The sequence below is a fragment of the Telmatherina bonti genome, assembly GCF_933228915.1.
Source record: "Telmatherina bonti genome assembly, chromosome: 19".
NCBI classification, from domain to species: domain Eukaryota; kingdom Metazoa; phylum Chordata; class Actinopteri; order Atheriniformes; family Telmatherinidae; genus Telmatherina; species Telmatherina bonti.
Window position 1 is genome coordinate 6,849,170 of NC_136617.1, and position 13,475 is coordinate 6,862,644.

The following is a 13,475-nucleotide window of genomic DNA, read 5'->3' on the forward strand; positions in this document are numbered from 1 at the left end:
ACAGACTTTTACCTAGTCAACATTCTGAACAAAAGTGTTCCAATAGGATTCGCAAGATGAACATATTATCTAAACTACATCTGGGGATGAAACCAGATTGTCTTGGAATAAAGACCGGATCTTGGAATTGGTGGCCTTTGGTTGTGTGTAAAAATGTGTAAAAAATAAATTGAATCATTGGCTTCATCACACAACTGGCTTGTCACGTCACACTTTCTCCAAATTGTGATACCATTAATTGTCTTCTACTACGACTGAGTCACATAGACCAATAAAACCTAAAAAAATAAGATAAAGGCAATGATCCTACAAGAATGAAAAGCAGTTTATATGCTGCACATCCTGGTGACATAAAGCAGGTTTTCCACTAATAAGATATTTGGGAATCACATAACTACTAAAACCTCTTTTCAATCTGTCAGATTGTTCTTTGCTGTTTTTCAGAGATAAAACTAAAATAATGGGAACAAATTATGTGTTTTTGTGCCAAGCGACTCGTAACAAAGATGAACACTGATTCATCCCTTCAGTTAGGATCATTTTTAACGCTGGAATGAGTCGTAGGTCAGCGTTGGGTTCCTCAGTACCAAGACTCACAATGAGCAGAAAAAAGCAGGAAATGTCCGAAGGAAAACTTTAAAAGACCTCCAGAAAGCTGAAGAACTAGTGATAAAGACCAGTTCTTTTTGTTTTTTTTAAAGTTGTTTCAACATTTTAATTTCAAGCTTTATTTCCCAATTTTAACATTTTATCACCTTGTTTTTATTTCTTCATTTCCCAAGTTAAAACTTTTTTTTCCATTTTCCAGATGAAACTCCTGACATAATAAATCATGAAGTGTTCAAATTTTAATGAACAATATCAGCATGTTGTGTGAATAATTTAATTTACTAACTTCAGGAATGTTAAAACTAAATGTTTCTTAAACTTTCAGGAGTATTTAAAGTCTGTCCAAGTTAAGTGTTTTGTGCAGAGCAACACGACACACACACTGCTGCTGTTTTTATCGACTCACACTTTAATTTTCCTGAGTGAACACTCTGCAGATGGATGGTTGTTATTTACATCACCAGCGAGCACACGGGACATGATCAGTAACGACACCAGCACAGCGACCGTCCCGCATAAGGCATCCAGATGACGGCGGAGACGTTACGATTAAGGCTGGAAGAGTTTTTAAGATGAACAGCAGAGCTGAAAACACCCCGTTATCGTCTGCAACATCAACTTGTCTGTTCATCAGAAACCAGGCAGCAAATAAATCCAGACGTCAGGATTAATAAACACTTCAAACCAGATAAAACTCTTTCTTCACAGAAGAGCTGGAGAAAAAACACTTTAAAGAACATAAAACATACAGTGCAGGTCGTCTCAAACGAAGACAAAATGTGACAAAAACCTGAAAGATAAACGATTTTTTGTTGTTTTAGATTTCATCCTTTCCACCTTTTTATCCGTTATCAGGACCAATAATTCATAATAACTTTAAATCTACAACAACCTTTTTAAATCAGTCATCCTTCATTCTCAAACCTCTGGAGGTGATGATGTCAGATAAAACTAACTAAACTGAAGAAAATATATCCTATATTAAACACAAACATGTTTTTTTTTTTTTACCAGAACTGTTAAACAATTGAATTAAAAATAAATCAGAAATTAGCAACTTAATTATAAACACGTTAAAGCCTAAACAATAAAAATCTGAATTCAGCATTATCTCGGTGAGAGAAGCTGATTTTCAGCATGCAGGCGTCTTGTAACAGCAGTGAACAGAAAACCACCAAAAACCACATTTTCCTCCTGATTTATGACGAGTTTCCCGACATTCAGAGGATCAAACATCAGGAATGTCTCACAATGTCAGTGTAAGTCGTCCGCGGATGTTTGTAACCACCAGAGCTGCTCAGAAGAGCTGATCTGCATCGTATTTTCTCACTGAACGCAGATTATTTGTTGCATTTTGGCGAAATGTCCCACACTGAAGCGGAAAAAACAAGAATCAGGTTGATAAAGTTTATTCCAACCTGCCCAACAAGCCGATTAAAACGTCTCTCATCGCCTAAACCAGCCCACCTCGCCGGTGGGGGACACATCTTGCAGAGCCTTCTTTGGCATTTCAGACACATTTCTACAAATATACAGCTGTTTCCACGGCAACAACCAGGTCACTTAGACCTTCCAGGCTTCGGGTAGAGACGTCAGAGACCTCCACCTCTCCTGGCACTTTCTGATCCCAGCAGCTTTTTACCTGCTGAGGACGACTGTGTGTGGACATCCAGGCTTTCCGACCTGCTCGGTAGTTACCAGCATGCGCCATAAACCACTAATCACCTATTTAATCACTCAGTCGTCGTGTGGGGGTGGGGTCGCGAACACGACGGATGTTATCTTGGGTTTCGTGGCTTAAAAAGTTTGAGAAGGGCTAAAAACAAAGCTAAAAGGCACAGCTGCAGCTGATGGAGGTGGAATTAGTTTCTGATCTGATGAAACGCATCAACAATCCTGCCGGTAAACATGGGAAAGTCTGGTTACAGCCAGGCACATGCACGTGATACAAACACACAACTGTGTCTGTTTACTAAAGAAGAAGAGCTGAAGCAACACTTTTAAAATAAAAACAATAAAAAACAACGAAAGGAAAAAACTGCAACGTGTTGACATAAAGTCACCAGCAGGGGGCGGTGTAGGCTACACTGCTAGTGGCGAAAATTCAGTAGAAAAAGTAGCGACACAAACAGGAAGTCAAAGTTTAAGGGGACAATAACTGCAGTGGACATCTACAAAAGGAAAAGATAAAAAGCTCTTATCCAGGAATTCCTTTTCGCAGATTTCCTCTGATCAGCATCAAACTTTTGTTGAGAGATTAAAAATCCTCGTTTTGTGTTTTTTTTTTTTTTAAACTCACAGACATCGGGTTGTGTCATCACGTGCATGCGCCTCGGAACTGACCGAACTCTGACACGAGTCCAGATTACGGACTTTGCATCGCAGACAGAAAAGGCAGGACAGACGCCGATGAGATGGTTAAGCCGTTACCATGGCAACGCCAGAATAAAGCAGATAATAAACAGAGTTCTTCCCTCATCAATCATCTCAGCAACAGTAAAACATGGTTTATAAAACTACAGTACAGCGATTATTGTAACCTCAGTCCGTGTGTTCGCGGTGCGCTCAGCTGTTGGCTGCAGGTTCCAACGTGAAGCTTCAGGACGAGTGACAACGTTCAGACGTCTGCAGGGTGCGGAGCTGGGAACATGGCGGAGACAGGTGGAGGCGCCAGCCGCCGTCAGTACTGAAAGGAGATGACGGCGTTGACTTTGTAGACGTGATACGAGCGGTTCCAGAAGACACGGGTGAAGTAGTTCGTGTAGGGAGAGTAGTTCATCTTTATCTCGTGGCAAAATCGTCCGTGCTTGGAGAAGGAGTACATCTCGCCCTTGTCGTAGACGACCTGAACGGGGAAACACACGCAGACCGAGTGGTGAGTTTACAGGAAAGTGCTGCTTGTACAAACATAAACACTCTTCAGACGTTTAGGCGTTTGATTTAATCCCAACATCCAGTCTTCTTGGACAGAAGTCCATCAGAACAGTTGATCTGGATTTGGAGATGTTCTCCTGCGTTTTCCGTCAGACCTGCTGCGAAGCCGTCAGACTGTCAGCTTTATTTATACATCGCGCTGAAAAACGGCCAACCAAAGTGCTTCACAAGAAAATAATCATCAAAGCAAAACAGAAGAGCAGATAAAATCCAGTCGAGGCGACTCTGCTGAGCCAGAGGAACAGTCTGGCAAATGGAAAAGCCTCCTGGCAGATGGAACGATGCGTCACGCCACGACTGACGCTCTCCGTCTCCTCTGGTAGATCTGTAGACTGAAGACGCGTCTGATTCGCAGCCCTCAGGTCGGCTTCCTGCTGGATTCAGGTCTCTGGTTCCAGGCTGGGGTCGTCGTCATGCTGATTTTAACTAAAACTCATGGACCTAGTCCATTCATCCTCCTTTTGTGCCCGCCATCAGCTGACTCACCTTAAAATTGTGCATAGGGCACACATCTCGAAGACCAAACTGTCTTCTATGCATCCTGATGTCAGCCCACTGTGCACCAGATGTAATCTGATGGAGACCTCCCTCGGCCACATGTTCTGGTCCTGCCCACGCTTGGGCACTTTTTGGAGGACTGTTTTTAGCACATAATCTCAACTGGTGAATTTCAGATTGGAACTAAACCCCATAGTAGCCCTTTTTGGGGCATTTGGTTTTTCTTTGAAAACCAAATCCAAAAAGCATTCTTTGGCTTTTGTCTTACTTTTGGCACGCCGTGCTATCCTACTGAAATGCCTGCCCTCCCTCTCATACACAGCGGCTGCAGGACGTCATGTCTTGCCTAAAACTAGAAAACATTAAGTGTTCGTTAAAACAAACTCCTGGTGCCTTTGATGACACGTGGGGCCCCTTCTTGTGTACATTTCCAGCTCTGTGATCATAAGGTAGTAGTATAGCTGCATGCGACCAAACCCAGGTCCTGGTTTGAATGCATTACTCTGGTAGTGACGGGGTGGGTGGGATGTTGTTGTTGTTTTCTTTTTTGTTCCTTTTTTTAAATTTTTTTTAATATGATGATTGTTTTATTTTATTTATTTTTTGTTGTTTTGTTTTGCATAAATTTGATACATTGCTACAATATAATGTACGATGCCTTTGTCAGAGACTAATCAGGACTCTCATGTCAGTCTCACATTTGTTGTTACTGTGAACTGACAGATGATGTAAAAAGCTTTCCTGCTGAAAACCAATAAAAATATTTTTGATTAAAAAATCATGAACTTCTTCTTCATGAGAAGCTCCTGTCCAGGAGGCATGAGGTGCGTGCAGAAGATGTCTGCAGACAGCAGGAAGCAGCGATGCTAACATGTAGCATGGCAGCGTGAGGGGGAGAAACTCTGCGAGGAACTATTCACACTTCAAACAAATTAGACGGGAAACCGACTCGTCACCGGTGCGGGAGACAGACTAAACTGGGCCTAAATGGGCCTTTAGGCTCTTTTTACATGATGGTACCACCACCGTGCTTCGCCACAGGTGTGGCGTTTGACATGACGATGCTCTCCTCAGACCGGAACACGTTTTCTTTCACATGATTTTGGGAGATTTGATGTTTTTTTCCAGCAGATTGAAGCCAGACGTAGAGAGCTAGCTGTCTGCGGAGAGTTTGTACCGTTGTGACCTCACCAGAGGTCACGTAGCGAACGGCTGCTACATCCCAATCCAGCAGCGGACGTCTAAAACGGTGGTGGGGCTGGAAACTACATTTCCCAGAAAACCACACAACAGGTGCAGCTGCTTAAGGCAAACTCCAGTCCTGGGGGGCTGCTATCCTGCAGGTTTTTGTTGTCTCCCTGCTCCAACACACCTGACTGAAACTCATAAATAGGCTGACAAGAATCTGCTGGATCTATTTGATGTGAATCAGCTGAGTTGGTGGAAGGAAACAACTAAGACCTGCCGGATAGCGGCCCTCCGGGACTGGAGTTTGACACCCCTGGCTTCAGGGATCTGATAAAAAGGGAGATGGTGAGGTCCGGCGGGGGGGAGAGGGCAGACCATGGAGGCTGGAGAGAGAAGAAAACGCCAACCTAAAGGAAACGGGAAGACGGAGGTCGAAACGAGCCGCTTTCCTGAGGAAGCGAACCACGGCGGAGGGAAGTAGCCGTAAGGTTGTCCCCAGAGCCGAGACGCCTCGTGTCGTTTCCTTCCTCAGCTCAGACTGATGCCACGGAAAAACGAGGAACAATTCAATGTTTGTTGGTCGTTTCTGGCTTCTGTTACTTCTTCCACAGGTCGGTCCTCCCTCAGACACCTCCAGCAGCCCGGGACATCCCGACCAGACCTGGTGTGGGTCCCTGCTCCAAGTTTTATTCCCACATCTGCAGGAACCCAGAGTCTCCATCACCGCGGCGAGGCTGAAAACCGTGACGACCGAGCCGTGGTGGGGGAAGGAAGCACCGGCGAAGGTCTGGTGTGACCAACGAAGCAAGAAAATATGTCCAAAGGCTCGGTAGCGCCCGGCGACCGAAGCTGAAAAGGTCAGTCTGTGGACGGTTTAGCTCAGATGCCAGATATGCTCCGAGTGAGACTAGGTGTTCGAATAAGGCAGTGACGTCTGCATGACGCCATTTAAGGTAGGTGGCGCTACCTGATGACACGTTCACCAGCCAATCAGGATCGGCGTAATGAGATTAAAGCTTCTGCAGGCGAGCATCCCATCGAGCGGAACATCATGAAAGAGAACGGCTACAGTTGAGTCGGTCTCTTGCAGCCTCGTCGGCCCGTTTTCTTCCGCTGACCGACGCCTTCCAACCCTCTGACGCTGCTTTCCATCTGGTGAAGCCGCTGAAGCAGGAAGTCGAGCTACAGCCAGGAAAAGCGGAGCTTCCATCGGACGGCAGGTGGAACACAAGAAGACTGAAATGCCGGTTTATGTCCCATCCTTTAACCTGCCGTTTCCACGCTTCACGTCCACCGTGCCGACGTGTGCGAGCCGGAGACTCACGTGTCCGTTGGAGACGTCCATCAGGTCTTTGACTCTGCAGCCTTTGCGAAGCGTCGGCTCGTTACAGATCGACTCCTCGATGATGACGTAGTTGGTTTTCTGGGCGGTCAGGAGTTTGTAGACGTCCTCAGCAGATCTCATGGCGTAAACCTGGTAGGTCTGCAGACATAGAGGAGAAATGTTGCCACGACTGATGCTGCTCGGTGACATTCAGGCTGCAGCGCTTCATGGTTTCCATCTGAAGCTCTTCTGTCGTGTGGTTTTGAGTGAATGCTGTCTCTCCCACCTCCTCCGTCCTCTTCAGCAGGCTGATGTCAGAGTAAAGCGGTAAACTGGTGACGGCTGAACTGGTGCACAGCTTGATGGTTCCTAGCAGCTGAGGGCTTCCAGCGAACACCGCCGCCACCGGGGCCTGGGACCTGCAGGGAGGAGGAAAACATTTTAATGCCGTTTTAACAGATTTAGGAATCTGAGAGGTCTGATGATCCACCTGATCCAACTGATGAGCTCCACCGTGTCTGGCTCGTAGAACTCCTGGATGTCTGCCAGCTCCGCTAAGACCCGAGGGTAGTACTGCAACCCGGGAGACAGCAGCAGAAAGAGGGGGGATTACATGTGAGGGGGGTGTATCTACAGCACTGATGCTTCACCATGAGGACACGGTAGGACTGGGCGATTAATCGATTTTAATCTCAACTACGATCTGGGTTTCCAACGATGATAAAAATAAAAGGGAGTGATTATTTTTCTCTCTGCAGTTTCCTCTCCTGCTGTCTTCAGCTGCTAATCGAGCGTCTCTGGCGTTGCAGCGCTGTGCTGTAAACTCCTCCCACAGCCGCTTTGCTTTCATTCAGACACTGTTGCCAACTTGGCGACTTTCTCGCTAAATCTGGAGACTTTTTTTGTTAAAAGCGACAAATCTAGCAGCTTTTACTGGAGTTATTAGAGACTTTTCTGGTGTTTTGGCGACTGACTTGAAGGCTCATATTGTTCTGCAGTTACTGTAAGGAAGGAGCAGCGGGAGCCTCTCCCATCCTAAAGCACTCCCAGGCGGCCAGTCTCAGTCGGCTCCGGCTGCAGGTCAATGTAGAATAACTGCAGCAGGTTGTGGAAGTTCACCTAAACATAGTTTATACCATTGTCAGCGACAACTGGCTGCATTATTTTCCTATACATAGTTCGGCCAGTTAAACACTGTAATATCCCTCCGTTATGGGGCGTTGCCATAGCAACACGTTAACCAGCTGGTTCAGATCAGCCGTCTTTTAACGGGTGGATGAGAGAAACGTGCTGCAGCCTGACAGCGGTTGTTTGGTATAAAACGTACATCCAGGCCAACGTAAAATAGTTCCTATATAAGCGGTAAAAGCGGATTAAACAAGTCGGAACCGTCCATTAGACCGTTATAATGCACGACACGGAGTCTAGAACACCACGACGCGCAGCGTTGTTTATAAATACTGGATAATTGTGTTAAATAATCCAGATCTCAATTTCAGTCAAAATAATCGAGATTATAATTTTTGTCATAATCGAGCAGCCCTGGGACACGGTAGGGCTTGTGCATCAAACGCCACCTAGACGCCACAACAGCGGACGTGACGAAGAAGTATTTTTACAGCGTAGGAGGTGGAAGTTACTGGAGGTCAGGTGGGGAGAACTGGGGGGTGAGGGAGGGGTTTGTAGCCTCGCTCACAGACCGTTGCTGGACTTGATGGCTTCAAACTTGTCCTCGGAGATTTGGGGAGTTTCCAGTCCATCAAGTCCTCTTTGCTCCTCAGATCATCACAATGAAACCAGCTACAGGTTACGGCGGTACAATCAGGGCCGGATTAAAAGTTTACAGGCCCCTGGGCCCAGAGTGTTCCAGGAGCCCCCTTCCCCAGCACAACATTGTGAAAATTGTGAATGATACTCTGTGAAATGACATTTCTAACATCTCTCAACCAGTGGTACCAATAGCAACACACTGGAGACTGTGATGTAACTATCTGGCTTTTATATACATTTTGTTTTATGTCCAAACTGCTGATGTTTTCCCTACATGGGGCCCACATGGTGGGCGTCAGCCCATGTGCCCATAGGATAATCCGGCCTTGGGTAAAATGCAAGTCGTGAGCTGGGAGCTAACACGGCTCTACTCATGATGACCCTGGACAGGTTTCCAGGACCCATCTGGAGACATTTGGAGGTAGTCATGACGTATCCGGATCCACATGAAAGGCGAATTATTTCTTTTAACTGGTGGAGAGAGAAGCAGCGGTTTTCCATCACCAGTTTATTCAAACTGGTTCTGATTGATGGGATCACCGTCTGAACTCTTCCTTCGTCCAGCGTTACATAGTTGTAGAAGAAGAGAAGAGGAAAACTCTCCATTAACTGCATTCAATTGCTCTTCAACCTGTTTACACACGGACTCTCCAGGACGACTTCATCACCCTTTAGACGCACTTCTGTCCATTTTACCAACTGGCATGTTGGGTTCTCGAAGTGCCATTGACCAAACATAGACCGTATATGAAAGATGGACGGAGCCACCGGCGGTGAAAAGTGAAGCTAATGGAGAAGTGCATAAACCTGCGGTTCCCCCTTCATCCACTAGGGGCTGCAAAACAGAGCAAATCCCCATAGACTCCCATGTTAAAAAGACCAACTTCACAGTAGAAATAAACATGTTTACAGCAGAAATAAACATGTTTACAGCCTGGTTCAAAAATCCATTTTAGGTTTAATAGGTCAGGTTTACCTTCATGACAACTGTGGGGGGAGTGGATTTTTTCTAACTCGCCCATTTAAAAGTCATTTAATCTGCAAATTCTGCATATTTAGGGGCGTGTCCTTTTGATTGACAGGTACCCGATCTCCCGCTTCAAGTCAGAAGAACGTAGAACAACTGCGGTTTTTAGCCAGTTAACAACGTGACTTAGCTTTAGCTTGCTTACCTCCGTTAGCTGCTTAGCTCCCGTTATCTTGGGGTTAGCTCGGTTAGCTCTTGGCTACAGAAAGCTCGGAGTTCGCTAGATGTCAATCATCCACCATGACGCTCACAGCCCCCCTCTCAACTCCACCTCTTTGCCCATATTTGTATTTTCCGGGCGAGACGACACGCATGCCCCTGCCAAGATGGTGATGGTAGGAACCGCCCACCGAGCTTCAATTCAGCTCTTCAGAAACCTACGGGTGACGTCATGGTGGCTCTGACCATCTCTTTATATACAGTCTATGGACCAAACACCAGCAGCTGGCAGCACAACCCCACGTTGGGCGTTGGGAACAACGTCCGACTGCTAAAACATAAATCCGCACATGAGAAGCTTCTCACCTCTCTCCACAAGGTGAAGCCAATGATGGTGGGAACAGCGGTGCTCAGAATCAGAGACTGAGGAGTGAAAAGTGACAGCATGAATTATTCCTCCTGCAACGCAACCAAAAGGACATTTTTATGTGCAAATTTCACAAGAAATGAGAAGAAACCAACCAAGACTACAGGATGGATGGACTTCAGTTTGAGCCACTTGAACACCGTCATCCAGAGGTCTGGAGAACACACTCCGAATGCGGTGAACATGCAGACATACGGCGTCCATAAATACTTCATCCTGCAGGACGACAGCAGAGCTCATGTCAGCTTCAGGTAGCAGAACACCAGCAGAAACACGGCTGCTGACGGCCAACGTACCCGTCAAACAACAGAGTCAGAGCTCCGAAAAACAAGGTGTGAAACACGTGGTAGACGACGGCCGGCTGCTCTCCTATCCGGCCGTCCTCCAGCCGGTGGGACGGAGACATCGGCTCCCCACTGCCGAGGAGGGAAGCAGTTTCAGCAACGCGGCATTAGACGAGCGAGGAAGGTTTATTTATACAGCAGCTTTCATGGACAAGACAACTCAAAGTGCTTTTCATGAAACATTATAAGAATTACAGGTGATGTAAAACGTGTAAAAAAAAAAAAAAAAAAAACATAAAGACAACACAAACAGCAAAATCACAATAAAATCACAAATTATTACTGTGAGAGATTATCAGGTGTGCCCTGAGAAATTACCCAAATTCACCAAATTGGTATAAAAAGCAGCTTTGTGTTCATCCGAATTCTTTCTTCTTGTGTTTATCTGGTTTCTATTCAAGATGCTTTGACGAGATGGACTTTATCTAAAAAATGTGGACTTTCTTTTTGAATGAAACATTGTGGTTTGTGGTGTGTGTTCCTTGGCTCAAAAAGTTTGAAAAACACTGTATTAAAAGAATTAGAAGCAGAATTAATTAAAAGTTTCTGTGCAGATTTCATGTAAAGGCGCAGGAGAGAATAAATGTATTTAACCTGGATGTAAAAGTTTCTACATGTGGAGAAAGTTTTATCTCCACTGAAGCGTGACGGCTAGATGCTGCTTCACCGTGTTCAGTCTGGAGTCTGGTCTGGATTCTGGACTGGAGCCTGGTCTGGAGCCTGGTCTGGAGCCTGGACTGGAGCCTGGACTGGAGCCTGGACTGGAGCCTGGACTGGAGCCTGGACTGGACTTTGGTCGAGACCATAGACTGTATTTAAAAGATGGGCGGAACCTCCGCGACGTCATCCGTAGGTTTCTGAAGAGCTGAATTGAAGCTCGTGGGCGGTTCCTACTGTCACCATCTTGGCAGGAGCATGCGTGTCGTCTCACCCGGAAAATACAAATATGGGCAAAGAGGTGGAGCTGAGAGGGGGCTGTGTGTCATGGGGGATGATTGACATCCAGCGAACTCCGAGCTTTCTGTAGCTAAGAGCTAACCGAGCTAACCCGGAGATAACAGGAGCTAACCAGCTAACGGAGGTAAGCGGGCTAATGGGTTCATTTGCTCCAAACACAGTAAGTTTATTGGACTGTGGTCATCTGGTGACAAAGACACATAAAGCTGCGTATCGTCTGCATAACTGTGATAACTGATGTTAAAGTTCTGTATTATTTGACCCAAAATGAGCAGATAGAAGTTGACCAGAAGAGGTCCAAGGACTGACCCCTGAGGTACTCCACAAGTCACGGCCACTCGCTCAGATTCATAACTAAATAACTCCGGCCTTCTCAATAGGATCTGAACCAGTTCAGGACCAGTCCAGAAAGTCCAACCCAGTCTTCCAGCCTGTCCAACTGAATCCTGCGATCTACAGGATCAAACGCAGCCCTGAGATCCAGCAGCAACATGATGGCTTCCGGCAGCTTCTAACAGAAACACGCTGCTCAGAAAGCAGCAGCGGCTAACATCTTCGGTTGTTCGGTTTTTCCTGCAGAGCGTCGTTTGTCATTTCAGAGACGGTTTGACAGAAGATGATCCCGAGTCTCACCAGAGTCTCCGGTAGACGGCCTGCAGGGTGGACAGCAGGCACACGGCGAGCACCAGCAGGTAGAAGGGAAGCACCGAGGCCTGCGTCAGCCGCAGGAACAGGTCCTGACCCGGCGTCTGGAGCCCATCTTGGCACAGGAGGAAGTTTGGAGCGAAGTCGCTGAGACAGAAAGCAAACGTGTCGTTCAGACGTAAAATCTGAGCAGACGGTGTCGCTACAGCAACGTTTCACTCACGTCGTGGCGTTGAGACCAAGTTTCACTTCCAGGAACTTCAGCGCGAAGTCGCTCTCACCTCCAGGCAGAAGTTTCTGTGCATGAACACAAACGGGTTAACGGCACCGGGACTGCGTGACCGAGGCTCTTCTCACGCCCACGTACCTTAACCAGATACGCAAAGGTGATGCCGGTGGTGAAAACCAGGTGGAAGTGCAGGAAGAGCTTCATCACCCGGGCAACAAGAGGACCCATCTTCATCTTTTGCTGGAACAGAAACAGATTTCCTTTTTTTAAAATTCATTTAATGAAATCAAAACATTTTATAGAATTAAACGTCGACGTCGTGTGACGGAGGTCGGATGTGAGGGGAAGCTAACTCTACCTGGAAGTACCTGGCGAGCACCGAGCCAATCAGGAGGCTGAGCAGAGGTGAGCTGAGCAGGCTCGTGTCCTGGAACTGGAACAGGTAGGCCAGGAACAAGGAGCTGAGGTACACCTTATGGATGTCTGCCATCTGTAAAGGTCCGGGACGGCCGTCAGAGCTTCAACAACCATTTCTGACCATTTAGGTCTAAAAATTTAACTCTTATTAAAATATTCCAAATAAAAAACAATAAATAAAACAACTTCTTTCCTCTGAAATCCTTTTACACGTGTTGTATTAGTGTATAGTAGGAGCTTATTGTATCGTGCATGGTAGTATTACCAAAGCTGTCGGATGAAATTAAATTACATGAAGAAAATATTTTCCCTACAGAGGTTACTAACGCTGCACGCATTTTTGGTTTTTATCATTTGATGTCATTTATATTCTTATCATATATTACATGAGCAGACAATAAATATATATTTTTAAAATGTATAAATAGGAAAATAAATTAATTCAATAATGTCAAAATACAATAATTTTAACAAAATCAAATAAAAAAGAAATTACATTCATTAAAAAATAAAATAAAAACAATAATAAAAATTACACAAAATTAAATATTAAATTAAAATAAAAAGTGGAAATAGATAAAAATTAAAATGGTTTTATTTAATATTTCAATTATTAAAAACTGAAAAGTTAAAATGAAATAAATATAAAATAAAATAAATATTAAATAAGATAAAATAAATATAAAAAAATAAATATAAAATAAAATAAATAAATAAATATGAAAGAAAAGAAAAAAAATAAATAAAAGACTGCAGGTTAAACTAGCTGGTTCTATAATATGGCCCTTTTCCATTCGTATCAGCCTGTCTCAACTCGACTCGGCTCGGCTTGTAGGGTTTTCCACTCAGCCTTTGTCGGGTTGTGCGTGACGTCGCCAGACTGCATGCCGCCATTGGTCAGGGGTGCAGCCAATCAGAGGTCAGGGTCAGGGAGTGACATCACTGGA

General features: G+C 45.3%; 1 protein-coding gene across 2 annotated transcripts in view; it reads right to left on the reverse strand.

Annotated features, from left to right (window-relative positions):
• Positions 1 to 1,011: 1,011 nt before the first annotated feature.
• The window catches only part of LOC306770330 (putative C-mannosyltransferase DPY19L4), a 37,451-nt gene continuing 24,987 nt past the window's right edge, over positions 1,012 to 13,475 (reverse strand). For both annotated transcript variants that reach the window (XM_079259188.1, XM_079259187.1), the window contains exons 9-19: positions 12,470 to 12,601; positions 12,250 to 12,351; positions 12,106 to 12,179; positions 11,871 to 12,029; positions 10,233 to 10,352; positions 10,032 to 10,152; positions 9,876 to 9,932; positions 7,044 to 7,126; positions 6,840 to 6,972; positions 6,554 to 6,712; positions 1,012 to 3,454 (exon numbers count right to left, since the gene is read on the reverse strand). In XM_079259188.1, coding sequence (XP_079115314.1) covers positions 3,290 to 3,454; positions 6,554 to 6,712; positions 6,840 to 6,972; positions 7,044 to 7,126; positions 9,876 to 9,932; positions 10,032 to 10,152; positions 10,233 to 10,352; positions 11,871 to 12,029; positions 12,106 to 12,179; positions 12,250 to 12,351; positions 12,470 to 12,601 — 1,305 coding nt within the window. In that variant the 3' untranslated portion in view covers positions 1,012 to 3,289. The remainder of the gene's footprint in view (positions 3,455 to 6,553; positions 6,713 to 6,839; positions 6,973 to 7,043; positions 7,127 to 9,875; positions 9,933 to 10,031; positions 10,153 to 10,232; positions 10,353 to 11,870; positions 12,030 to 12,105; positions 12,180 to 12,249; positions 12,352 to 12,469; positions 12,602 to 13,475) is intronic.